This window comes from Marmota marmota, unplaced genomic scaffold (assembly GCF_001458135.2).
Source record: "Marmota marmota marmota unplaced genomic scaffold, marMar, whole genome shotgun sequence".
Lineage (NCBI taxonomy): Eukaryota > Metazoa > Chordata > Mammalia > Rodentia > Sciuridae > Marmota > Marmota marmota.
Window position 1 is genome coordinate 4997401 of NW_025999999.1, and position 27466 is coordinate 5024866.

General features: G+C 41.1%; 1 protein-coding gene across 1 annotated transcript; it reads right to left on the reverse strand.

Annotated features, from left to right (window-relative positions):
• Positions 1-1451: 1451 nt before the first annotated feature.
• Positions 1452-24482, reverse strand: Got1 (glutamic-oxaloacetic transaminase 1). Its single transcript, XM_015494625.2, has 9 exons — positions 24182-24482; positions 15378-15559; positions 9639-9762; positions 9071-9183; positions 8712-8816; positions 6767-6917; positions 6515-6680; positions 5363-5505; positions 1452-2229 (listed from the first exon to the last, which is right to left on the reverse strand). The coding sequence occupies exons 1-9, from the start codon at positions 24297-24299 to the stop codon at positions 2090-2092; spliced, it is 1242 nt and encodes a 413-aa protein (XP_015350111.1). The 5' UTR covers positions 24300-24482; the 3' UTR covers positions 1452-2089.
• Positions 24483-27466: the final 2984 nt, after the last annotated feature.

Below are 27466 nucleotides of genomic sequence, written 5' to 3' on the forward strand. Positions count from 1 at the left end.
CATCTTTAAAGTGGAAGAACAAATGTTGGTAAAAGGGAAATGAGAACTGAACGCACGAAGATGACAGCATCTGATCACTTTCAGTCCATCCCTATCCACCAGGCCAATAGATTCAGAGAAAAGATAATTGGTTAAATGCTTATTTTGCATTTGGATCTACTATGGAATTTCAGCCAGATGCTGAAGGATCCAAAAACTATAGCCTGTTGAGAAACACTGAAGAATGAGGGGAGAGGGGGCTCATGTGGAAAAGCAGAAACAAGGAATGAATGCTACTTTCACATACTTGAAACGTCATCCATTACAAATGCCAGTAGACTCACTGTGGTTAAAAGCAGGGGAATAGGACAAATATGAATCAAATTCTGGTTCAAGGTAAAAGATCCTTTTAACCAAGGGCTCCATCAACAGAACAGGATGCCTCACCAAGTATGGAAGGAATCCACCCCCCCAGGTGGAATGAGTCAGGGACAATACAGAAGAGAATATTTCACAGGGGGACAAAGGCTAGACTTGGTGACTCCTAAAATATCAATCACCCTTCAAGGCTAGGAATTTATAACTCATAGGAGTCCTAGAAAGGAGCAGATCCTATTAAAATACTATTTTGAAACTCCTAAGTACTAAACCTCTTAAGAAACAACCCCACCAAATTCTACAAAACCACCAGTTGGAGATTTCTGGCACATGGAAATTGTGATCTATGTTCAACTGGCTGTAATCCTTCTGATAGAGCAGATAATCCTTCCAACTTCAATAGAAGGGGCTAGTATTCTAGAATCATCCAGAGTGAAGCTATCCTTCCCATGAGTCCATGAAGTCCAACTTCTTTTTTTTTTTTTTTTTTAACTTTATTTATTTATTTTAGTTCTCGGCGGACACAACATCTTTGTTTGTATGTGGCGCTCAGGATCGAACCCGGGCCGCACGCATGCCAGGCGAGCGCGCTACCACTTGAGCCACATCCCCAGCCAATCCAACTTCTTAATACAAGAAGACAGCTGGCTTCTGAATGACGAGCCCACAAAACTGACACACTTTTTTAAAAATTTGTTCTTTTTAATTATACATGACAGTAGAATGTATTTTGACATACCAGATATACGTGAAATATAACTTCTCATCTTAGTGGTTGTACATGATGCCAACACAGACTTTTGAGGATAAGGTGATTTCACTAAAGGGATTTTTAAAAAATTTCTTTGTAGTTGTAGATGAACAGCATGCCTTTATTTTGTTATATTTTTATGAGGTGCTAAGGATCGAACCCAGTGACTCACATGTGCTAGGCAAATGCTCTGCCACTGAGCTATAGCCCCAGCCCCAAAAGGGACTTGTATTTTGAAAATACATTTTCGTTTTTCCTTTAGCCACTAGTGAATCCCTCTAAAGTCTTCATTTTCAACTGTGCATCACAACCCATTAATGAATCACAAAATCAATTCCATGGGTCTTGATCAGCATTTTTATTTTCCCAATGAAACAGAACACAATTGAATAGAATAGAAAAATCTTAGAATACACTACACATGGCAAGGGTTGATACTGTGTCGTGAAACTTTTTTCAGTTAAGCGCAAGTGTGTATCTGTGTCATGATGTAAATACACTTCTTTCCACAGTCATCCTATGGAACTAGTTGCAGACTAGCAACACGACCATGCAGAAGGAGCAGGGAGACAAGACACAGGGTGGAGATGATGAGTTTTAATGCCACAGCCATCAATCACACGTGGCTCCTTCAGACAACATGTTCTTTTGGGACTAGACTTTGTTCAGAGTCAGATAACACGCAGCAGAAGCACACAAACAGCACTCCCACTTCTAGCAAGGGGGCAAGGTACCCACGTCTCATGATCAAAATATTTATTCTTAAATAAAAACCTTAATTTTCTCTGGCCTTCAAAAGGTTCTAATCTCAAGCCCCCAATTATTTCCAAGGATGTTCTCTTCACGTGGGGCCAACTTAAATAGAGGCAACCTTTCAGTTCTTCAGTCATCTCTAATCCATGATATGTACAACTAGGTTTGCGCAGGCAGGGAACACACGTGACACAGCAGCTTTGGTGGTGTGGACTGGATGGTGTTTCTTCACTGGATTTTGGTAACTGCTTCATGGATGGAGGTAGCCACATAATCTATATTTTTGGTGGTTAAGCCGCACATGTTGATCCGACCACTTGGCAGTAGATAAATGTGCTTCTCGTTGATTAGATACTCAACCTGCTTGGCTGTTGAGAACCAAAAGAAGACAGAATCAGAGTCATAGGGATCATTACCCAGTGGACAATTTTCCTTCTTTGCTCTTAACATAAAGAAGCAAGACAAAAGGAGCTATTCTGTCCAAATCACAAACAAAAATATACTTGCCAGATTCTGAAAAGCACTCCTATTAGTTGACTTCCTAGTCCCCAGAAAGTTCAACATGACTACTACTGATGGCATTTTAACCTGGAACTACACCACCAAACATCCACCAAGTCCCCATAAACTAAAACAACCACCAGACTTAAAAATACTCCGCTGATGTGAAAAACTGGTTATACGGTGCTCCCTTTACCACTTCCCCAACCTGCTGGCTGCTCCTGGGCACCTAGCAGCAACTTCTCTTTGACATTTCATTTTTACAGTACGTTAGACAAGGTACCATGCATTGGGTACTTGATAAATACTGTGTGAAGGAACCAACAAGCCGGAAAGCTACACCTCTGGCACCCCCAGCTCCTCATTTCTCAACCCTTCCTCTCAGATGCAGAAGGGGGTTCCATTTTGTAGAAATGCCACATGTGTGAAATAGGAAGGGACAGCCTTGATGCTATGATGCCTTAGAATGGTTTTCCTTTATTGCAGATCCATGATAGAAACTCTAGCCATTTTGCCTAATTAGCACATTGAAGACACCACCAATCTGAGTGAAGAGGGTAATAATAATAAAATCATAATATAATCAAAAGGGCAAATACTATGTGCTAGGCAGTTTCTAGGCACTTCAACTCTGATAACTTTGTCATCCCCATTTTATAGATGAGGCACAGAGAAGTTAAATGTCCTTCTCAAGGCAGCTGGTAAGTGTGGATGTGTGACTTTAAGGCTGAGTCTGGGCTCTCCACTGCCTCTCTGTAGAAGAGGAATCATGGACTCTGGACTCTGTGCTGCCACATGCCCCTCCAAACGAACAAACAAAGCAAGCTTCAGAAGTCATCCGACTGACTTTAACCGTGTGAATGATAGTCATCCAAGGAGATAAAGCCAAACCTCAGGGCCAAGAGAGCCACAGGCTTACCCCTGTTTATAAAACCAGAGCCCTGGAGGCAGGTGTTGTTACAGGGCTCCTCCCATCCTGTTTGTTTGTTTGTTTTCTTCTTCTTAATAAAAATGTGATAAGTTGATAAATAGTAATAAGCTCTTTCCCAAAAAAAATAGCCAATATCCACACATGCAATTTGGATACTGTAATTCCAGGGGCTTCACAGATCTCCTAAAGTACATCCACAGACTAGGTGCAAAGCCCTGTTCTGACAGGTGAAGGGTAACAAAGGAAGTATACCATGAGAACTGCAGAAACTGGGGTGGGCACATGGGGACTCACTATATAAGTCCTCCAATTTTTCTGCATGTTTTCCTAATAAAAGATTGGGAAGAGAAGGAGGGGAAAATGCTGTTTTTGTAAAAGGACAAATGACATCAAGAAGTGCCAACCATTTAACTTCAATGTTATCAGCACAGGTCTATTCTCATCACCTCTCAATTCATGACAAAACTAGTTTCCAATCCTGGACAGCAGGAGGACAAGGCTGTTTTGTGGGGAGACATCCCCATCGTGTGAGCTTTTAGAATATTACTACTAAAGACCATTTCTATTACACTTGATATTTTTACAATTATATAAAGATGGCTTTTCTTATTCTAGTGAACTAATTCTAAATTCCACAGTCCCAGGGACACATACAATTAAGTTATTCCTTTTACTTTCTTGAATAGCCTTATTTTACCCAAAGTATTCTGAGGGGTCTACAATATAATCTCTTACCACCTCTCTAATTTATATTTATTTCCTTTGGCTTTTTCTGAGCCTGTTTCAAACTGCCACTTGCTATCATACCTCCTGGCACCTCTGATGTTCCACCTCTAGCCCAAACCAGTGCACATCCCTTGTACAGTCCCCAGGACACCGGTAAGTGGCCACATCTGCATCATTCAACTGGTGGCTTGACCAGTAGGTACTCAGTATCACTTAATTAAATACATGAATCCTCAGAAGGAACTGCTGCTCACTGATATGCCCTACTGATGGCTGATCAAAATCATGCATGTTTACCTACAAGATTTGCAATCAGCTATTAATTTCAACTATTTATAATCTAAATTCTTATTTATTTATGAAATAAAAAGACAACTTTCTTACTTCTTTTTTTTTTTTTTTTTTTTGATGTGGGATCTCACTGTGTTGCCCAGGTTAGTCTCAAAACTTGTGGACTCAAGTGTTACACCCACCTCAGCTTCCTGAGTAGCTGGGACCATAGGTGCATACCATAGCCCCCAGCTTATAACCTCTTGAGAGAAATGCCTGGAGGTCAGGAAAGACCTGTTAAGAAGTTAGGCCCCTGAATGCTACAGCTTGGATCCAGAATGTCTCCCAAAGGCCCATATGGTCAAAGTTTAGTCCGCAGCTTGGCATTGTTGGGAGATGGTAGAAATTTTAAGAGGTAGGAAATAGTGGGAAGTCTTCTGGACACTGGAGACATGCCCTTGAAGAGGACTTGAAGGGACCCTGGTCTCTTCCTTTGTCTCTTTCAAATCCTGGTTATGAGGTAAGTGGTTTTTCTCCACCACATTTCCCACCATGATGTGCTGTCTTACCACAGGCCTGAAAGCAACAGGGCCAACTAACCACAGACTGAAATCCCCAAAGCTGTGAGCTAAAATAAACTTCTTCTCTTCATAAACTGACTGTCTCAGTATTTGTTACAGTAACAGAAGGATGAATAATTATATGTAATATTTATACTTAGGATTAAGGTAAAGCCAAAAATTACCTGAAGATTTATAAGAAACCTTTCATAAAGCAAGTCTCTAAGCTACAAGTCCTGTTACTTCCCAGCTGGCTCTGAGCCTCTTCTCAGCCCACAGTAATGAAAATATCTTGGTTATGGATCAGTACAACAGACCACAACAATGCTCTTCTGAGTCCCAAGGGATTCAGGAGATGGTAAGACACACTGAGGAAACCTAACTTGTCCTGGCCCAAAGCACTGACAGATGAATTGGGTAACAGCTAACAAAGGTGAGTTCCTGACTGATAACTAAGAGGAGTGCTGCATCTACATGCACACATGCGTGCTCCAAGCAGTAGGCACCACTTACGGTTCAACCCAGTGAAGCTGAACATGCCAATCTGCTCAGTGATGTGAGTCCAGGTCCCAGGAGTCTTGAGGGCTTCTAATCGGGCCCTGAGTTCAGCTCGCATGGTCAGAATCCGGTCAGCCATTGTCTTCACATTGCCTGTCCTGAAGTGTAGACAGTGATATAAACATCAATCAAGGGGAGATAGTACATGAAAACACAAAGGTTAAAAAACTATAATTTAAGCTATAAGCAGAAAGTGGTATCACAACCTGCCTAATATAGTATGTTTGCCCTGGATGGGCAAATAAGCAGACCAGAGTGATAGACTTAGCAGGCAGAAGGCAAGGACTGTATATACTGTTGGAGTCTAGTGCTAGACTTAAGTACACGGCTGTAATGCCACTAATGTTTCAACTCAGCCTTCAGTGAGATTCTGATATATTTAGAATAAGATAGTTTATCAGACCTAATTAAGTAGAGATTGCAGATTTGGTCTACAAAAAATAACTCTGCTTTAAAATAAGATAAAGTACAGAGGCCTCTCCACTCCCCATCCAGGGATTGTTATCCATGGTCAATAAGAGTCTGAAACTATTAAATGTTCATTCTAGAACTAATTCATAAGTTGTAAAAAACCTTTATTACCATTGTTTTAATTGTTCTATTTTATTATTAGTTATTATCATTAATCTTTCACTATGCCTAATTTATAAATTAGACTAAATCACAGGCATGTATGTCAGGAAAAACAGCACAGACAGGGTTTGGTGCTATCTGTGGTTGCAAGCATCCACTAGGCTAAGAGGGGGGAACGACTGTATATGTGAATTACAGAAAAGAATGAGGAACCTCCAAATTGGCAGACTTCCTGAAGTTTGGTATTTTATCTAATCAGGAATTCTATCCTGTGTTTTCCAACTTTAAGGAGAAGACAGGGTGGCAGAGAAGTGGGGAAACTGCCATTTATTGAATGCCTCCTCCTCCTCTGCTGCAGATGTTGTGTTGCACACGTGTGAATAGGGATAAGCCCTACTTTACAAAATATCTGAGATTCAAAGAGGTAATTGCGTCCTGGCTCTGCCAAACTAAAAGGAAGAGACCTAGTTAGATGTAACAAGACAGTTAATTTCTGCCTTCCCACCCTTGCCCATCAGGCTTTGAGCCTCTTACCATTCTTTAAAGAGTTCAGGGTTAGAAAGGGTAGAGGCCACAATTCGTGCTCCCTGAGCAGGGGGATTGGACCATGTAACCCGCACAATCTTCTCCATCTGGGAAAGCACTCGCAGGATGCTCTCAGATTCTTTTCCAACCACGGTCAGATTACCCACTCGCTCATCTAAAGAGAGAGTGGGCGAGAATCAGGCTTGGCTGCTGTTGGGGGCAGGAAGGGGAAGTAGGACTACAACGCTGGAGAGCACTCACTGTAGAGCCCGAAGTTCTTGGAGAAGGACTGGGCACAGAAGAGCTCGAAGCCTTCAGACACAAAATAGCGAATGGCCCAGGCGTCTTTCTCTAGATCTCCAGATGCAAAGCCCTGATAGGCTGAGTCAAAGAAGGGGAACAGAAACCGGCGCTGCGAGGAAGGAAAGCAAGTCAAGGCAGGAAATCCTTCTGGAACCAACCTCAGACACGGGCCTTCCTTTCTCAACTGGTGCCTGGAAGGAATTTCTGACCCTTAACCTTTCTCCTATTTATTGTCTATATGCACTCAACCCCCACTGTTTTAAATCTGTTCCTCTGTTCAGCTAAACACCAACCAATAAACATCACGATTTCAGTAAACTTCACTTTTTAACAGTATACCATTCTGAAATGTTAAGATGCAGCTTTGTAAACAAGGCTTATTTTTGAGGTGTGGAGGTACTCTCCTATGTTAATGGATTCTTCTCCATGAATTCCTGGGGTTAAGTAAGGCTCAGCATCCCCAGGGCTGCATCAACCTCAGGGCTACGCTAACAGGTACTCAAGATCAAACAAGCAGACTGGTCTCTACCTTAAGCACCCTTATTGCCTCAAAGAGCTCCCAACGCTGAACCTGCTCCTACTGTTAGCTGCGCTCTCTGAGTGGACACCACTTCCCTCCCCCAAAATGTCCAAATCAGAGACCAGGGTGTTTCTTGACTCTGACCTCTGCAGCTCGTCCCCCACATCCAACCACACCCCAAGTCCACTCCATCCTGCTTCTTGAGAGCTCAAGGATCCTTTTGCATCTCATTATCCCCACTGCCACTTATGTTCAGGTCACCATCTTTTACCTGGATTGTGGCAGTAGCTTCCTAATGCTCTTTGGCCCATCTAATGTTGCCTCCCTCTGATCCATTCCCTGCTGTATAGTCAGGGTGACTTAAGACAATGATGGGCATTCACAGTACTCCCCGACATCACAGATCTCAGTGGCTCACTGCTGGCCTCAGAATGAAGTCCAAGCCTTCAGCACAGGGAAAGGCCTAACTTACTCTCCAGCTGCATCACTTGTGCTCCCCTACGTCCCCAGGACTTTAGACCATAACAAGAATGGTCACTTCCTTAAATAGGTCATGATCTCTGCCTCGGGTTTCTGACCATGGTCTGCCCTCTGCTCCTACAAGCCCCTACCTACCAATGCCTTGTTAACTCCTTCTCTCCCAAGACTCACATGGAAACCACTTCTTCAGGAAGACTCCGCCACCACCAGTACCACCTCCATACAATGCCCAGAATTTGGGCTCTTTACCCCATTAACCCAGCATCTCACAGTATTGAAGCTGCCCTAGAACTCATCAGTCTCCTCAGGTAGGCTACGTGCTCTTTGACAGCTGGGAACATTTCTGTTTTGTTCACTACTATATCCCCATGGTACCCAGTTACCTAACAGTTCCTCAATAAGCATTCTATAAGCACATTAATGGAGAACATATACACTTTGAGCTAGAAATTCCAATTTAGAAAGTTATCTCAAATAAATAAAAAGTTTTATTACATTATTATTCATAAGACCAAGAAATCTGAAATGAGACTAAATGTCCATCCCTTAAATGGACCCATTTACCCAATCCCTAAGACAACATATCCATGAAAGCTATGAAAAATAATGCTGCAAAAACATTAAATGGAATATAAATATAGAATTTCAAGTGAAAAACAAAGTGTGTTACAAAACATTACAGGCAAATGATCCCACCTGTAAAACACACACAAAAGTCTGGCATTCCACTACAAAAATATTAATACTACCTTTTTTTGAGTAATAGAATTTACAGTTAATATTTATCATCTTCTTTGAAATTTTCTCCATTTTCCAAATTCTTCAGTAAACAGATTTTGCTTTTGAATACATTCAATTATACATGCTTTTTTTAAAAAGAGATGCTATGCAGGAGGAGTTTACCTTCATGACAGAAGCGATCTGCTTCCACTGCTCTGGAGTTGGGTCAGTCCCAGTTGGGTTGTGTGCACAGGCATGGAGGACAAAGATGGAGAACTCGGGAGCATTCTGAGGAAAAGGAAGCTACATCAGCTTTGGCACTAGCAGTGACATCAGGAGACACAGCAATGAAGAGCAAAAGGCAACCATATCCCTATACATGGTTTTCTTTTGAGCAATCCCTCTCTTACATGCTCTTTCAGAATCTACTATCTGGTTTGGGGACAATGCCTCAAGATTCTCACTTATCATTCCATCCAAAGATTTTCCCCACTATACCGGACACCAAGAATTCTCTTTAATTTTTGTTCTAAATCACCCACCTCTAGATCATTCAGGAAACCCTGGAGGTCAAGTCCTCTCTTCTCTGCATCCCAGTAGTGATAAGATCGAATGTCTTTAAAACCAGCAGCAGAAAATACAGCATTATGGTTCTCTGCAGGCAAAGGGGTAAAATGTTAAGTGCTTTCACAAACACTAGGAGACATAATTAGAAAAAATACAAATCAGCTTCCAGAGCCCTCCCAGGCTCATGCTCACTTGGCATCATGGAGAGTAGGCATTAAGACATAAATGATTGTAAACAAGAACAAGTTCAATCAGTTACATGAATGCCAAACTTATATCATTTACATCTGTATTTTATGCCTCCTCTGGGAAGTTTCAACATAGACTAAAATACAAGTCTACCAAGAGTCTTGGGAAAAAGTGTCCCTAATCTGAATTTGAGCTTACCAGGTTTCTCAAGTCCTACCATAATCCACTGCTCAACTACTCCCAAGTCAGCTATTCCAGGGCTGGATTATGATTTCTCTGTAACCAGTGAGCATCAGGAGGACAATTCTCTCTGGCTTCTCAGCTTCTCCTCTTAACCACAACTAAAAGACTCACCCCAGGTTGGTGACGATACATAGACAGGTGTATCCTTGTTGTTCGTTCCATTGTACCATCGCGCTAAGAACTCAGCTCCAATTCGAAGTGCACCTGTTCCCCCCAAAGACTGGACACCTCCCACCTGAAAAAAAAAAGCAGATAATGGTGAGGTCAAATAATATTAGCAAAATAAGGTAATGATAAGCACTTATAATTAAATTAATCCTTTAATTATATTGTCTCATCAAAACCTCACAACAGGGGGCTGGGAATGTAGCACAGTGGTAGAGCAACCACCTAGCATGTGTAAGGCCCTGGGTCAAATCCCCCGAATGGGAGGTGGAGGCAGATAAAACAAAATCTCACAACTACTATTTGAAGGTCCTTTTATTTGCCTGTGTTTGCAAATGAGGATATTTGAGGCTAAAAGAGATGGAACACCTTGCGCAAAGGCACCAGCTACTGAGCAGAAGGACCATGTCTTTTACACAGAGGTCTGACTCTAGGAGGGAGCTTCCCTTCTGAACACAGAGGTTAAGGGCAGACTTAAGCCATACTACTGCGTGCCTTGGATGGCAAACCCCATGTCTTCAGCACCCATCTCAAGATCAAGATTTCCCTCCAGCAGAAGCCTGTAAAACAGTGTTTCTAGCTGCCACTGACATAGTCTGTAGTACTCCCTCTCATGTCTAGAACTCAGGCTTATGAATCCATAGAGATATGTTCTAACGAAACAAAGGCCCTATGTGAATGCTACTTTCCTTTCTTTAGCTTCTCTCATCTTAAAAGTGACCTAATATGGACAATAATAAAAGCCCTGTTTTACCATTATTAAATGTTTTTGCAGGCATTTACATTTAATCCTCATACACCCTGTATATTCTATATCCCATTTAAACATAAGGACTGATCCAAAGAAATGGTTTACCAAAGGATACACAGGTGGTGAGTGGCAGGACTGAGAATAAATCCAGGCCTTCCCACCCGCCCACCACATCTGGTCACTATGTCCTGTGTATGTCTTTCTGCCTATCTATCTTTTAATTCTGCCCCTTTAAAATTCTCATTTTCAGGATAATTCTCTCAGTAGACAAATGTTATAAATGACATGTTACCTAATGTATGTGAGAATAAGGAGAAAGGAAAAGATCCTATGAAAACGTTTAAATAAGAGGGGTACATACCAATCTTCTAATAGGGGAAACTCTTAAGAGGGGTCTAGGATGTAGGAAAGAGTAGTCAAATCTATAAATTTTTTTTTTTTAATGAGAAGAATATGTGCAAGTATTATTTGTAAAATTTTACAGCAATTTTTAAAACCATTCATTCTGGAACTTGCTGTAAAATAATACAGCTTTGACAGTGGGCCAGTCTTATACAAGACTGATGCATACAAATGACGTTGAAGCTAGGTGAGAGACACATGGGATTTGTTTATTACACTGTTTTTCTTACTTTCACAAGAAAAAAATTTGAATTTTTACATAATAAAAAGGTTTTTTAAAATCTTCCTAGAGAAGCTTCTCAAGTCTTTTTGAAAACCTAACATTGATGTCAAAAGTTGACAAAGGAAAAAAGTGAGAGACCTGGCTCCTTATGTTTAACCCTACCTTCTGCCTACTCCAGAAAGTAAATTCATTAAAAGCCAGAAAGTCAGTAGACAAGATTGAAAAAGTGCTTGAAACAGATACTCCACTAACATGTACTACTCCTTGACATTTATAACATATGACATATGAAATATCAAATTCTCAAAACAATTCTCATTCCCTAAAAATGTATTAAACACTGGATAGTTTCAGCAAAATACAAGTTGCTCTAAATGTCAGCAATTAACAAAAACAAGCTTGGGATCAGTAATGCAGCAATTTGGTCATTCTAGGAACTAATTTTGACAAATTAATCTAGAGCCCAACAAAGTCCTAAAATCATTAATATCAAAGTAAATAAGTCCAGACTTCTCCACTGGAACTGAATGGCTAAAGAGGGGTATCCAGAACAAGGGAAATCCAGTCAGATTTCCTGGTGTGAAGCCAGCTAAGGCAGGACTTTGTGTTTACTACACACAGTACAGAACTGCTGGACTCTAGAACCTTTTCTGAATCACAATTTGCTGATGTTATGACTTCACTGTGGGAGTTGACCGGAGTTACTCATGGCCAAGGCTATGCTGTGTTCATCTGGGTGCCTGTGGCAGTTTCTGGCATATGGTACTACATAAACATGTGCTCACCTAGCTGAAGAAAGGTGATGTGGAAAAGACTGGAATGGAACCACAGCAAGGCCCAGGTCTCCCAGAGGCAATGGTCAAAGCAAGAGACTGGCCTGTCATTACATGACAAGGATTTATGGCCCATGAGCCCTACAATGGCTACCTACAATGGCTCCAAAACTTCAGAACCTGAAAATGACTAGGTGAGAGATGAAGAATGGAAACTTCATCTAGATTCCAAAGTCTGAAAATGGGAAAGTATAAGAAGCAGTGAGGAATCTAGAAAATAGGTCTCCTCAAAATGGATAAAGGACCTGGTAATGTTAAAACCTTGAGAAGAATGATCTAAGGGAAGACATCATTATTGTTTGTCTTCTGGTTCATTTATTCTTTCATTTATGCCTCATCTCCAATTTTGGCTCAAATATCATTTGTATTTCTATCCTGAACCACCGTAGTTAAAACTGAATCCACTCTTATTCCCACATACCCCAATCCTGATTCTCTTAATAGCATTTTCATTTTAATATAATAGATCACTTTGTTGTGTTTATAGCCTGTATCCATAAAACTAAGAGCAGGAGCAGGGGATTCTGTGTGTTGATCTCTACTAGGCTCACTATACAATCTAGCAGAGAGCCCGGCTCTTGTGGCAAGCATTTACTAAACAGAAGAATAATGAATCCAAACATCCAGGAATCTCGGAAGGTCCCAGGATAGGAGCCAGATGCTGAAGACCTGCCAGGTAAATGAGCAAGCCATTATCCTCACCCTGGGGGGAAGTTATGGTCTTGTGGGAGAGAAAGTCTTATAAAACTATACATTATTATAATAATTATACATGGTAAGTACTGTTATTTCCAAGCTGGAATAACTCAGAGGACACACACAACTGGCCCTGCCTGAGAAAGTTAAGGATTCAACATAGAGTTGACCCTTGATCAGGTCTTAAAGAACTTGGAAATGGGGCCTAGGGAGTTGGAGAAGTGAGAGAGGGAATCTGGAGCAGGGGGAATCTAAGCCAGGCAAAGGCTCTAAGTCATGATAAGGCTCTAATCATGACAAGGCTGGGTGGGTCTGAAAAACAGCAAGGCACTTAGAATGACAGGTGGGGATGAGGAGTAAGCAACTGGAAGAACAGGATAAAGACTATTGATTAAATTCACTGCCAAGTTCAAAGTCTGGATTCTACCCTGCAGGAAATGGGAGAGCCACTGCAGGAGAAAGGGCGTGTGTCACGATTAGCTTTTCTTCTAAGGAAGATCACTTATCTGCAGTATGCAGAATATACTAAAATGAGAAGAAGACTAAAGACAGGAAGATCAATGAGGAGGCTGATAGAAGGATCTACATGAGATGATGGAGGGCTGAACTAAGTAGTTTCGGAATAGTAAGGACTTCCAGGGAAAGAAGAAAGGCTCAGAGCTCAGGAGCAATTGGTGCCCGGGAGAAGGATATACAGAGTATCCTAAATCAGTCCAAAGATCTTCAGATATTCACTTGCATCCAGTGTGAATATTGATGAAGACTGGCATCCTATGATCAAAAAACGCTGCACAGAATGAATAGGACTTCAAAGGAGGGCTGGGTTCCCAGGTCAAGGACACAAGCAATAGCCCCAAGTCTTATAATGTGAAGAGGTCAAAATAGGAATCAATGAGCAGAGAAACAAGCCTCTGCCAACATAGTTACTATGTATGAAATGCACAGTCTTAAAGCAAGCAGTTCCCCAACACGGAATCTGTTTTCATTTGTCAACAACTTAATTACAACTAATTTATCTAGTATCTGGGAAGACAGGTCCCCAGTTACCAAAGTTCCCCACCTTCCAACTTCATTACAACTTTCCAATCTCTCTCTCTCTCTCTGGGGAAACACTGGATTTTTCAGAGCAACTTCCCCATGTGACACCTAATCTCTAACATTTCTACCCACATGTCTTCAGTTCCTCGAGATAAGTGACAGTCTTGCACACCAATCCATTCAAAACCCTAATTAAGTTAGTTACTTGCCTAATCACTGACCTGAGTTCCAGTTTCTCCACCAGAGCCTTTATTTTATCCTACCTCTCCACTTAGCAGAGCATCTGGGGAACATGATACACACAAGAAAAAACCTGCTGTAAGCAACATGTGAAGGATACCTCAAAGGCCTCCAAGATGTGGTCCCTTCAATGCATGAACTGCACGATGGACTACAACATGGCCCAGAGGACAACAAGGGCAGCTGGTTTAAATTGCACCACACCTAACTGGACTATTGCAAAAACCTGATCTCTTCCCTTTCCCACCCATTCAGCCAGGCTTATCTTCTTCAAACAACACTTTCATTGGGTGATTTCTCTGTTCAAACCTTCAGTCAGCTTCCCCTGCCCTGGCTGCCAAAATCGGCCTGCCTTGTCTGTCCAGCAGGTTCCCATTTCTAATCAGGCAGGTCTCTTTACAACCTAGACTTGATTATCATCCACTGGACTCCCCCCTCTCGAGGAATACCCCCTCAGTTTTCCCCTTCTCTGTATTTTGTGGTTCTCAAATTGGAATTACCTGGGGAACTTAAAAAAATATTTCCATAGAGGGCAGGGAAAGAGGAAATAGAATCAGAAGGGTAGAAGGTGGTACCCTCCAAGATTCTGATTTAACTGCCTTGGTGTGAGGTCCCCGGGGTCCATGTTACAAACTCTCCAGGTGTTACTAAATGACAGAGTTGAGAGTGGGTGTCCTAGCCATGTTCACACATTCTCCAAGGCTCAGTTCAAGAACCACCTGCGGTCCTCAAGGGTCTCCTTCTCCCGTTGGCTTCTTACAACACCAAGTACCTATCCCATACCACTTCCTGCTACATACAGCCTATTTTGCTGTGTCTGGTTCCAAACATGTTCTCATTCCATCTGTCTCTAGTTATATACATAAACCCTTAAATGAGATATGCTGAGATCAAGACTAGAAGTATTAAGGAATATTAGAACTGGCAGGGACTTCAAACAGCATCTAGACTAGTGGTTCTTAAACTTTTAGAAGCCACAGATATCTTTTGAAAATCTTATAAAAAAGCTTGTAAACCTACTCCCCAGAAATAAATACACAGAAAAAAATTCTGCATATAATTTCAGGAAAAGCCCTTTAAATGATCCCCTATTCAAGTACTCCTTATGAGACCATGAGCCATAAATCTTTTTCTAACATATAAATGTAGGGACCAGGAGGTAAATGATATTCCTGTAGCCAAAAATAGTGGCAGAATTGGGGGTCTAGAACTTCAGTCTCTTAGGATTTCATTAAATTTCCTTTGCGTGGCACCTCCATTGAGGTGCTCAAACCTGGCAGCTGAAATCTGATGATCAACTGGACAAAACTGAACAACTAAAAAACTGTGCTTTGGATATGGCCAAGTTATCTGCACCCTCAGGTTTCTGAACTCACACTACTTAGACACTTATTGATAGCTCACTAGGCATAATACCTAATACTTTACAACAAATTAAAATTTCAACCTCTTCTCACTTTCTTGATTTCTCAAGAGAAAATATATCCTCACCCCAAACTCACCCGCTTCTCCTGGAGAGCTGGACTGTCATCTCCAAGGACAAGATGAGAAGCACAGGTCCGGAACTCTGCCAGGCCCAGGATGGGCAGATACTCGTGGTTGAGGCTATTGTCATTAGCGATCTTCTGTTCCACTTTCCTCACTACTGGCAAAACCCAGGGCTGGCAATCATCTGTGCGATAAGCTGAGCACAGAAAAGAGATACAGACAGAGGAGTTTCAGGCTTCACTCAAGTCAGAATCTAAAACTGTGAACAGAATTCAGCACCTTCCAGTCAGAAGAATGACCAAAACTGAAGTAAAGCACCTTCACTTGCTAAGTACCTGCTTTGGGCCAAGCCCTGGGCTAGGTGCTGGGCAAATGGAAAGACAATCATGGTGGTTCTCCCTTACAGAACTTACAACTCTTGGAAATGTGTGTCTTCCAAAAAGTAGAATGCTGAACTAAACTGGGACAACACAGAGCCTGATCAAGTGAGAAAGTGGAAGGGAAAAAGCACTTTGCAAAAAATGTCTTGGAAATGCTGTTCCTGTTGCCAGTGCACTGCGGTCTCTACAGACACTGGCCCGGCAATCTTCTTCCTTCATCATATCCCTAAAAGAGTTTCAGGAAAGTACTCTTCACAAGAACTCTGCACCTTCAAACCTAAACATGGAAAAAGACAGGGTGGGAGAAGGCCCATCTCTTCCTCTTGTCTCAAAAAAGCAGAAACAGGATGGACAGTGAACAAATGCTCTGGACTGGAGTTTGATAACCGGTTACACAATCACCCAAGGACCCACTCAAACACATCTTTGTCCCCTCTCTGCATTTTGACAGCAGCCAGTGTTTACCATTTTGACTGTTTATCCACATCATCTGCCTCACCCTTCCATTGATCTAAACTTATCTATTTCACAATATTTAATCTTACTTTATAGGAAATGTCTAAACATTTCCTCCACAATGAAAGTATTTTTAGGGCACTTTGAGTTATCCTATCCACTGATTTTGACCCTACACTATTCTATGGATGTGCTGGGATTATAGCTTTAGGAGGCAGCTGCTCTAGCCTTACACTCAAGCAAATCGACTGAGTAGAATTCCTGAGAGATCATTTGCCTCTCTGCTTGGATGTATATGTCTCCAACAATACTACACCTACATGGAAGGTGTAGTATTTGGAAAACTGAAACATAATATATAACTATATAAATGCTTTTTCAGCACAGGGCATTGAAGCCAAGAACACTTTACCACTGAGCTATAACCCCGACCCTTTATACTTTTTTGAGATAGGGTCTAAACTAAATTGCTTAGGGTAGCCTTCAATCTCAAGATCCTCCTGTCTCGGCCTCCTGAGTTGCTAGGATTACAGGAATGCACCACCTGGCTAAAATTTTAGAGTAATTCTGATCAAGTTTATCTTGATGATTTCTGTTCAACACTAATCCCTGACTTTTTAAAATATCACATTTTAGGTATTGTTAATATTTACTGAACAACACACGTTAATGGTAATAAATTTAGAAAAATACAAAAGTAAAAAAATTAATATGTAATCCCAGCACTCAGACAAGGGGCATGCAAATGTGGTGTGAAACCATCCTGGTTTTTCCCCCCATGGGTATATTATTTTAAAAAAATGTGGATCCTACTGTACACAGGATTTTCCATACATTTTTCCATTTATATTTATATTATAAATATCTTTTACCAACTATTCTGAAAGGTGATATGCTTGCATACTCCCATGCCATCCTTCTTTCTCTTTTTGGGGGGAGAGGGGGTGTTACTGGGAATTGAACTCAGGGGCACTCAACCACTGAGCCACATCCCCAGCCCTATTTTGTATTTTATTTAGAGACAGGGTTGCTTAGTGTCTCGCTTTTTCTGAGGCTGGCTTTGAACTTGCGCTCCTCCTGCCTCAGCCTCTTGAGCCACTGGGATTACGGGCATATTCTACCATGTCCAGCCCATCCTTCTTTTTCTCCTAGTTCCTCCCTCCATAAATAACAACTGTTGTCAGTTTCATATGTATCCTTCCAGAATCTTCCTACATATACACAAGCAAATGCAATTTCTTATATCTGTCTTTTTATACAAAGGTAGTGTATAATATACTGTACACTGTTTTATTCATACTTTTTCCACCTAAAGGTCTTTTTTATATTTCGCTTCTTTTGTATAGCTACTTAACTGATGAATCATATTTTATTTTGCCAATCTCTTGTTAAACATTGAGTTATAAGTGTTAGCTATTAAAACAATACTTCAGTGAACAACCCTGTAGGTATGCTATCTCACATGTATGCAAACCTATCTATAAGTTACAGGATTGAAAATGGAAGAGTTAGCTAAGAGGTAAGTATATTTGTAATTGGAACAGCTATTTCTGAATTATTCTCCATAGGAATATATCAGATTGCATTCCTACCAGCAGTATAAAAAGGTGTCTGCTTCCCCACAGCCTCACCTACTGAGTGAAATTTTACAAGTATGAAAGTGCAAATGGTATCTCATGAGTAATTTGTATTTTACTTATTATGAATGTAATTGTACATTTTTCATACATATAAGCCATTTACAACATATTTTAGTAGCAAGGTAATGTACTTTTCCGTCATAATTAATCATGTGGCTTTTAATTATTTGCTATTATGAACATCATGGTGAATGCTGTTACTATGCATACTCATAAGTGGCTTCATAGGAAATATTTCTAAATGTAAAACTACTAGGTCAGAAGGTATACAACACATGAAAGACCTTGTGGGATCATTTTAATCTTGTGTCTGTCTTCTCTCAGCTAATCTACCCTCCAGAAATGTGACATCTGCAACTCTGGGAAATATATCAAGCTAACAATAAAAACATGGGCAGAGCTCCAGACTGACACACCACTAAACAACCAAAGTCAGTCCCTGGGTTGATGAATCTAATTCACAATACTGTCGTACCACTCATATTTACCCTGAACCCACCAAACTAACTCCCTTGCCACAAGTTCCAATAGTCTCCTTTATCAGGTAGGATTTGAGCTGGTTTCTTTAAATCCATACCAAAACAACTACTTCGAATAACAGCTGTCCCTGAAGCAGATCACCCTATCTGAACAATGTTACCACTGTTCAAAGTATTCTGGGTGCTCTTTGGTAGAATTGTTTTTAGAGGCAGCATCTCAATACTGGCAACATCCTCAGTAGTGCCAAATCATTCTGTGAACATTGATTTAATTTTTGGAAGTGAAACTTGCATTATCTCTAGCATAGAGGGTGGATGAACAAACTGCCTGATATAATGAAGAGATGGTCTCTCATGGGAGTCTTACTGTTTCAAAGGCCATTCCAAAAGAGAATTTCCAGAAATATTTAGCAAGAGCTGCACATCTGGACTACCTAGAAAGGATATTATTTTGATGTACAAAATTTTAAATGTGCATGGAAAAACCAGTTCTATTATGATTAGGGTCTGTATTTGGTTGTTTATACATTATGTAATACAATTATGCTATATGTTTTGATAATATTATTCATACATAATATATTCTAAATAAATAAGATATGAAAGAGGAAGAAAAGACCATAGTACTGCTGTTCTCAGCACCACCGTACACTCTGTGAAATCCTCAAGAAAACTCTAATACCATCTGAGGGTGGGGATGAGGGGAGAGGCATTGGTTCTGTACCGTGACAACAGACAAATTGGCCAATTCAGTCCTCCCGTCCTTTGTCATTGCCCAGTTCCTCCCAGATTCAGTTCTGGATATGTTCCCAATTCCTCACCTAACTGCCCTAGGGAGACAGAATCAGATTCCTCTGGGGTGATTGGAGCAGGGAGGTCCAACACCTGTATTATATTATCAACAATCACTATTTTCCTCTCCTGGGAGGTTCGTTCCTGTTGAACCCATGAGTTTCTCATTCTTTCCTTTACTCATTCACTTGACAAAGAATTACTAAATCTACCATAAGCCAGACACATCAGGAAAAGCTACACAGAGATGGAAAAGATAAAATAAGGTACTGTCTGCCTTCCAAGAAGCACAGTACATTAAGTCTTTAATTCTTCTTTGAAGGGTCAGAGATGATTTTACAGAAGATGAAGTATGAAAGATGACAGGTTAAAAGACAGGCAAGGGAAGAGGGGTATTCCCGACAGAGGGAACACCTGTGCAAAGTCCCAGAGGCTTGGAGAACACAGGGTTTTTGAGGTTGTGCACTTTCATGGCTTGGAAGTAGTGTCCATGGAGGAACAGCAGGGAGTGGCTCAAGGAGTCACTTCTAAGGAACTTCTCTATCCATGGGGAAACCACTAAAGGCAGTGAAGCAAGACTGTGATGTAAACAGCTGTCTATTTTGACAGGATCACTTCAGTGACACCACAGAAAGCAAACTGAAGAGGACAGAGCCAGGTAGCTGAGTCAGAAGGCTCCTGCAACAATCCAGAAGGGGAATCATGAAGTCTTGAATTAAGGTAGAGGCAGAGGGGGACAAAGAGAAGGGAAGATATTCAAAACAGACTTATGAGGTAGAAAAATCAGAACCCGATGACCAAACATATAAATGTGGAACTGGGGAAAGGGTTGCTAATGGTTCCAAAGTCCCCAGGTAGTCTGGATAACAAGTAGATAGTGGTGATAGAGTTAATGAAGATCTAGAACACAGAACACAGGGGAATAAAAAGAAAAGATGAAGGTCATTCAGAGAAAAGGGCTGGGATGGGAAGATACCATCATTATAGACACTAATGTGGCTGAAGCCACAGTAATAGAACAAGGACTTCTGAATTACCTTCTACAGACTAGGCATGGTACTAATACTTTACATTTCTTGACTCTCATTTAATTCTTAAAATACCCCAAAAATATCTATTTGGAAAAAAAATTAATTTCCCCAAGATCATAAGGATAATAAAAATTAGACTGCAATAGTTCCAAGAAGCAAGAAGGCATACAAGAACTTTTTTTTTTTTTTTTTTTTTTTTAAGAGCAAGAGATGAAGCAAGCAAGCAGCCCCAGGGAACTGTATCAGGAATCTTCTTATCAACATACTTCCCAGCTCCATGCACTAATGCCCTTCTTCCTGGCCTTTCAGAGGTTTCACACAGCTTACACGTGGGCCTGGCAGTCTTGTTTTGCAGAAGGAAAGAAAAGAAGAACACAGAAAACTAAATGATCCAGCTACCATCCTCCCAAGTTCTCCACTTCCCTCACCCATCCCCACCCAAGAGCCTATGCAAGTACACCTCCAAGACCCTTCTCCAACTAGGAGGGGACCAGGGATCCTCAGAAACACCTGAGATAGTACCTCTTTCCAACAATTTTGTTTGAAGATACTAAGACAACCACACTGAAAACAACAACTATTAAAGCAAACACAGTTTATCTGGGCCAAAAGGAAGCTAAATTTACATGAAAAAAATGGACTAGAGTCTTCGGAGAAATTTTCTGCTGCAGGCTGCATCAGGTTAGATCCTTGTCTCCCTACCCTTAAAGCTACTTCAGTCTTCAGTTTTGCAAAGCACTAAAATGATCCACTCAGAAAGAAAGCCTTGTGCTACAGTGGAAAATATGATACTCTGCTCTGTTTAAGTATAAGGAAACTACTGAACTCATCACAGCAAGAAGAAACTCCCTAGAGAAACCATCTGCAAATAGGAACTAGCTAATGAGATTATAGTTGTACTTTATCTAAAATGTCCAACATTGCTAGAACCTCAGCTAAATAACCTTCGTTAGGTTTCATCTTAACTTGAAGGGGAGCATCTTTCCCAAAGTCAGCAATTAATTACATTTCCTTCAAAAAGGATATACTTGGGGATGTGTGTAAGTAAAGCTGGGACATACCAAAGCTGGAAAGAGAACTTTATTCTACTCTATTTCAACTAGATCCTTATCTGAGCACCTACCATTCATAAAAAGATGGTTCACAGTAACGATTAAAAACATTTAGATATAACATCTTTCATTTACATATCAAATTTCACACCTAACCTCATTCATTTCCGTCTCAACTAACTGATGAGGTCACCAAAATTAACATCTTACAGTACAGTCACAGAATGTGTCAATGGATCCTGGAGTAGACTTATGGTAGAGTTGAATCTTGAGAGTAAAATTTTAGAGACAGCTCATTCACTTCTGGCTTCTCATTTTACAGACTGAATTGGAAGGATGTTAAATAATCCTCCCAAGGTCATGTCACTGAACCACAGAGCTGGGCCTAGGTCTCCTGGCTTTTCCCACTATAGTCCACTGGCTGTCCCCAGACCATCTAAAGGAACCTAAATAGAGGACTGGGCCTAAGAGACCTGGCTGGAATTCCAGCTCTTCTACTTAGTGGTCACATGACCTCAGGAAAATCTTTTCTTCTTTCTAGGCTTCAGCTTCCTTACTTCTAAAGAGTAAATGGTAAGAAGATGGCAGAATGAGATGGACATCATTACCCTCAGTACACTGTGACTGCACATATGGTGCAACGCTACATTGTGTACAACCAGAGAAACCAAAAGTTGTGCTGCAATTGTGAACAATAAATCAAAATGCATTCTGCTTTCATATATACCTAATTAAAATAAATAAATAATTTTTTTTAAATGTAAAAAAAAAAAGAGGAGTAATGGTTATAAACAACCTTCCAGGTTTGCTATGAGCATTAAATGAGATCACATGCATTACTCATTTGTTCACAGTTCCTGGGTTCCTGGAAAATAATAGATGAGGTGGCCATCTGAGCTAAAGATGGATTCCAAGCCAATCACTTCTGGCTGAACTGGGAGCTTTTTCTCTGCATAAGCAGTTTATTTCTGAACCAATGTCATATTTCATTTTTCAATTCTTGTGCTGAAAATATTTACTCAACATCTTTTATAAGATCCATTCAAAGAAATGCCAAAACAACAACAGTGAACATTTATATAACCTTCACTTCTGTGCCAGACATGGTTCTAAATACTTTAAACACATTTAATCTTCACAAAAACCCTGTAAAAAGGTGAAGGGACATATGCCTTCTCTCATGTATGGAAGCTAGAGAGGAAAAAGAAAGGTGGGAAGGGGTGGGGAATCTCATGAAAATCAAAGGGAGATCAATAGAAGAAAGGGAGGAGGGTGGGAAGAGGGGAGGGAGAGGGAAAGTACGGAGAGTGATAGTGACCAAATGATATTGTTATAGTGTGTGCATGTACAAATATGTAAATGATTCCCATCATTATGTAAAACTATAATGCACTAGTAAAAAAATGTGGAAAGGGGGGAAAAACTGTAAGACTGTTCAAAGGAGATTAAGATAATAAAATTAGAGATTTTAAAAAGACATATTAAGATTGATACTAATCTGTAAAGAAATACTGGTAGGTTCAGGATTAAAAGCTTGAATGGTACCCATTCAAATTTAATTTGAAACAATCTTGTACTATTTCTCCCAGTCTGAAGTCTGCTAAAAACATCACATTCCTTCTATAGGCAGACAATGCAGTATTGACTTTTTAAAAAATGCTTTATTATGAAAGGTTTCAAACATATACAAAAGTTGAGAGAATAATATCATGTATGCCATGTGCCTACCACCCAACTTCAAAAAACCATTACTTTTTAATGATTTTTCTACCCTCACCCCTCCTCCTTTACTCCTTGGTGAAGCTTTTGCTCTTTGGAGTTTTGTTGTTGTGTTTGTTTCGTTTTTAAACAAGCACTCTGTACAGACACAAACACTCTCTGTGGGAAGCACAATTCTGAATATCCCTCTTGTCACCCTATACTACAAAATAATTTCAATTTTTCTTTCCAAAATTTCTAATCCTCTTATTCTAAGCCTATTTCCTCCCATGGGACATCAGCCTACTCATTTTCATATTCCTGGCTGGCCTTTTTATGTGGCAAAAAAACAAATCAAGAAAGTGGCTGTGGCACTTCAAACATACAAATGAGAATGATTGGAATAACAAATTCACCAGAAAAGGTTAGAGTTAAAAGGAATTTCAGAGGCTTTGAAATACAAATATTTTTCTTGACAGATGGGTAAACTGAGGCCAATGCTCTGAGTTGTTCAAGGCCCAAGAAATACAATAAAAAAATGAAGACAAGGGAAGGAAAGGTACTTGGGAATAAGAATGATCAAATTATGTGTGTGTATGAATATGGCTATGTATAACTATAATACACTAATTAAAAACAAAAAGAAAAAAGAAATGAAGACAAGGATGTGTGGAAAATAAGATCTACTCCACCGTATCTACCCATTCCTACCACATCTGTGAGGGTCAGAACCATCTTCCTAGATCCCTCCAGGCAGTATTAACACATCTCAAAAGCATTTCAGATCTCTGGTGTGCAACACTTGCTGATTTTGAAATCCTTGAAAACAAAACCAAGCCTCAGTCTTCCCCACAAAGTTTAATAGGGTATATTCAACAATTGGTGATCACTCAAATATTTACCAGACCAAAGCTCCCTAAGGCTAACAGTTCTCCTTTACACACTCTCCAGCTACTAGGACCCCAAGCCTACGAAGCTTATTTCCACCCCCTATTTTCCTCCCTCTCTTTACAATCCTTTGATGTAGTATAAAGAACACGGGATGGGGAATCAGAAAGAATGCATTTGTGTTCTGGCTACTATACCTATTTTGAGTGACCTTGAACACATCTCCCATTTCCAGGGCCTCCATATCCCCATCTGTAAAATGGGCAAGTTGAACGAAACTCTGTGATCCTGCCTCCTCTCCAGGGTGCCCCTCTCCAGGCAGTGTCCAGCCGGGCCTTAGACTCCAGGCCGGGGTTGAGTCCGCTCCCACGCTGCTCACATTCCAGGGCACAGCATCCTTACCTCCTACTCCCAAGTTGACCTTGCGGGGGTCTGGATCCTCCCGGAAGTCAGCCGTGAGCTTAAAGACAAGGACGGGCTGGGCCTGCGGAACCTCGGCAAAGACTGACGGAGGCGCCATGGTTACAGAGCAGGAATCTGCGGAGAGCCTTGACAGGGCACCTGGAGCTAGCTGCTCGATTGGGTCTCGGTACAGCGAGTGGAGGAGACGCTCACCTTCACTAGCTGGCGGAGGCGGGCTCCGGACCTCCAATAGTCGAGCCGCGTCCGGAGCTTGGCAACGCGAATAACCAATCACAAGCTCCTGACTAAACCGAAGAGGAAGGAGGGGGTGCTATTAGCCAATCCAAGAAGAGAATCTTATTGGAGGCCGGTAATGATGCAACCAATGCTATTTACGCTACGGAGAAGGGGGGAAGACTAGGGTTGATTGGCAGAGCGTGTTCCAATCACTGAGGCTTTTATTCCTTGGGGGCTGAGAGGAGGAACCCAGCGGCTGGAGTCCCCACGGGGCATCCTCCTTGACCTTCCAAGACCAGAAGACGAGGGGGAGGTGGCCAGCGGGAATTCTAAAGGACGGATCCTTCTGTACCCGCTGAGCAGATGTTGTCACTGCCAGGCCTGGCTACGCGCACGTTCCTGACCCGACCGGGCCGGGCTGGCAGCCAAATCCCCGGCGTTTGTACGTGGGATGGGCGTCTACAGCCAAGACGTGCAGCTTGGGAGGCCACGCGGGCGACCTTGACCGTCCCCGCCGGGTGTTTCCCCCAGAAAGAAATGTGGATGTGCTCCCTGCCTTGGTTGCTGACAGGAAGATCTTTCTAAAAATGAGCGATGATCACGAATCCCTTTCTGCCGCTCTTCTAGTTTGAGAATTTTGCTCCGCAGTTCCTTACAGAGAGGGTCTTGGTCCTCAAGGACCTTCAGGAACCCTAAGGAAGGGGCTGGAGTCCTGGCTCAGCGGCAGAGGGCTTGCCTAGCACACGTGAGGCACTGGGTTCCATCCTCAGCTGTGTCCATCTACAACTAAAAAAAATGTTTCCAAAAAACCCTTCCTCAGCAGCTGTCTTCCCACTCATGCACTGGGCCAGATATTGCTGTCATTTTGTCAGGCTATTCCTTTCCCTGAGAGTCTTTCGAGGCCAGTCTCCTTCTGCACCTATTGTGTGACCTTGAAGACCAACACCAAATGTCAAGCCTCCCCTTAACCCTCATTCTAGCCAAAATTGTTTTCCTGTGCTTCTGTGCTTTGTTGGCCATATTACAATTTTAGGAAATATCCTTATGGTGAGGAACCTGGCTCCAGAGCCAGACTGCCTGAGTTTGCATTCTGGTTATCTCTTACTAACTCAAGCAAGTTTAGGCAAGTTATTTAACCTCTTTGTTCCAGCTGTGTGAAGTGGAAATAATAATATTTTCCTCAGGGTTGTTGTGGGAATTATGTGAGTTAATACACATTAAGTGTTTAGTTGCATATAATAAGCACCCTACAAATGTTAACTATTGTTATTGCACATCTGCCTCACCCCATGTAGATGCTTTTTGGCCAGGGATTTAACCTGTATAAGTCCCCCTCTGTTTCTTGTACTTACTAACAACAAATGCTGGAGTTAGTTCTCTTGTTGTCTCTGAAGAAAACAATGTTATAGACTCTAATCATCAGATAATATGACAAATCTTAAAATGAATTTTCCATTCAAAGTATAAGCCAAAGTACTTAGTGTAACACCTGCTGACCTTTTGTATCATCTACTTCTTTTTTGGAAACTTTGCCTCTGGTTCTAAAGGTAACTGCCCTCAGTGTTTCATTAATAACAGTTTCCTCCACAGATTGCAAGGTAGCACTGAAGGTCAAATGACAATGAACTTTTGGTGCCTCCAAAGGCAGAGGCAGAGGGTAACTGCTGAGAGGGGTGTTCCACAACCTTGCCCTCCCAGAATTTGATTTATAAGTATGATCTTCACAGTATTGGCCAACAATATCCTGGTCACTCTCTGCGTCATTCCCAGCAAGAAAAACAAGCCTAGCTTGCCTAAATACTATCAGTTGTGCTAAGACTAAATAAAACTTATTGACAGAGTAATCAGCTCCATAATCAAGCCAATGCTGATAGGGACAAAGTGTCATATGAAGTTGTTTTTTTTGTTTTTTTTTTTCATGTCCCCATAATATCCACTCTGAATTTTAGAAAGGACAGTAACTGAGGATGGGTAGGACAAGGAGAGAATCCTATATATCATATGGGATCCAAGTCTCCAACTCTTTTCCTCAGGAATGAAAGGATTTTAGAGATGAAGTTTAGTACTGTTCTGTCTTGAGCCCTGTAGTCTGCCCCCTTAAGTAAAATACCAGTCTTGAAATAAACAAAATGCCTTCTAGGTCATGGCTAAATTTAACACTTAGAATTGACTCAACACTGCCTCCTTGCTGAAACAAAAGACTCACAGAATCTAATACCATACAATCAGGTAGGCAGCCTGGTAAAGTGGCTAGGGAATGGGCAGTAAGGGTCAGAAGAGAAAGGGGCTAGCATTCTTATTGCTTCCTGACTTCCTTGAAACGATCTGTTCAAGCATTCTGCCTACTATATTCCTTCTGACTTGTTTCCCTCTTCTCACAAGAACTAGAAAACAGGAACTAAGAGCCCATACAGCAACAGCTATATCTGTAATGAATTTCCTTAGATATACACTCTTGGAAATCTGAAACCTTCAGGGCTGTTCCAGAACATAAGAGGCAGGACAGCAGTGGGCACTGCCTGGTCCTCTAAGCAAATTCACACCAGCTTATTTTACTCAGTCTTGCCCCTGCGAATACCCAGGAGGTCTACTAAACTTAGGAACAAGTCAGGGGAAGGAGGAGTTGACACTTTTTGCACTCAAGTACATAATGCTTTGGGGATGGTTATATTTGGGCCTATGCTGTCGCTAAGGGTAAGGTATTATTTGGAAACTGAGTTGTAGGCTGAACAAATATTTCTTTTAAAAAACAAAGTTTTTTATGGCTATGGTGGTACATGTCTCTAATCCCAGCTACTCAGGAAGCTGAAGCAGGAGGATCAAAAATTGGAGGTTAGCCTTGGTGATTTAGTGAGACTGTCTAAAAATAAAAATAATTATTTCTCTATTTTTGTAGAATTTTCTTTTTAATCCTATGGACAAAACACTTTTATTTACTGAATTCTTTTAATTCTGGAGAAAAATAGGCCTTTTCCAACAAAAAACTTTGTAATATAATTGATAAATGACTGTCAATTTCTAAAAAAAAAAAAAAATGGGGGGGGGCGG

Bases quoted from the DNA above. Each gene is read 5' to 3' on its own strand.
- Got1 (XM_015494625.2), bottom strand. From the start codon at position 24,299: ATGGCGCCTCCGTCAGTCTTTGCCGAGGTTCCGCAGGCCCAGCCCGTC. The intron at 15,560-24,181 runs GTAAGGATGCTG...TTCTGTGCTCAG, and splicing joins GGTCAACTTGGGAGTAGGAG to CTTATCGCACAGATGATTGC. The intron at 9,184-9,638 runs GTGAGTCTTTTA...CTTTGCCTGCAG, and splicing joins TGTATCGTCACCAACCTGGG to AGAACCATAATGCTGTATTT.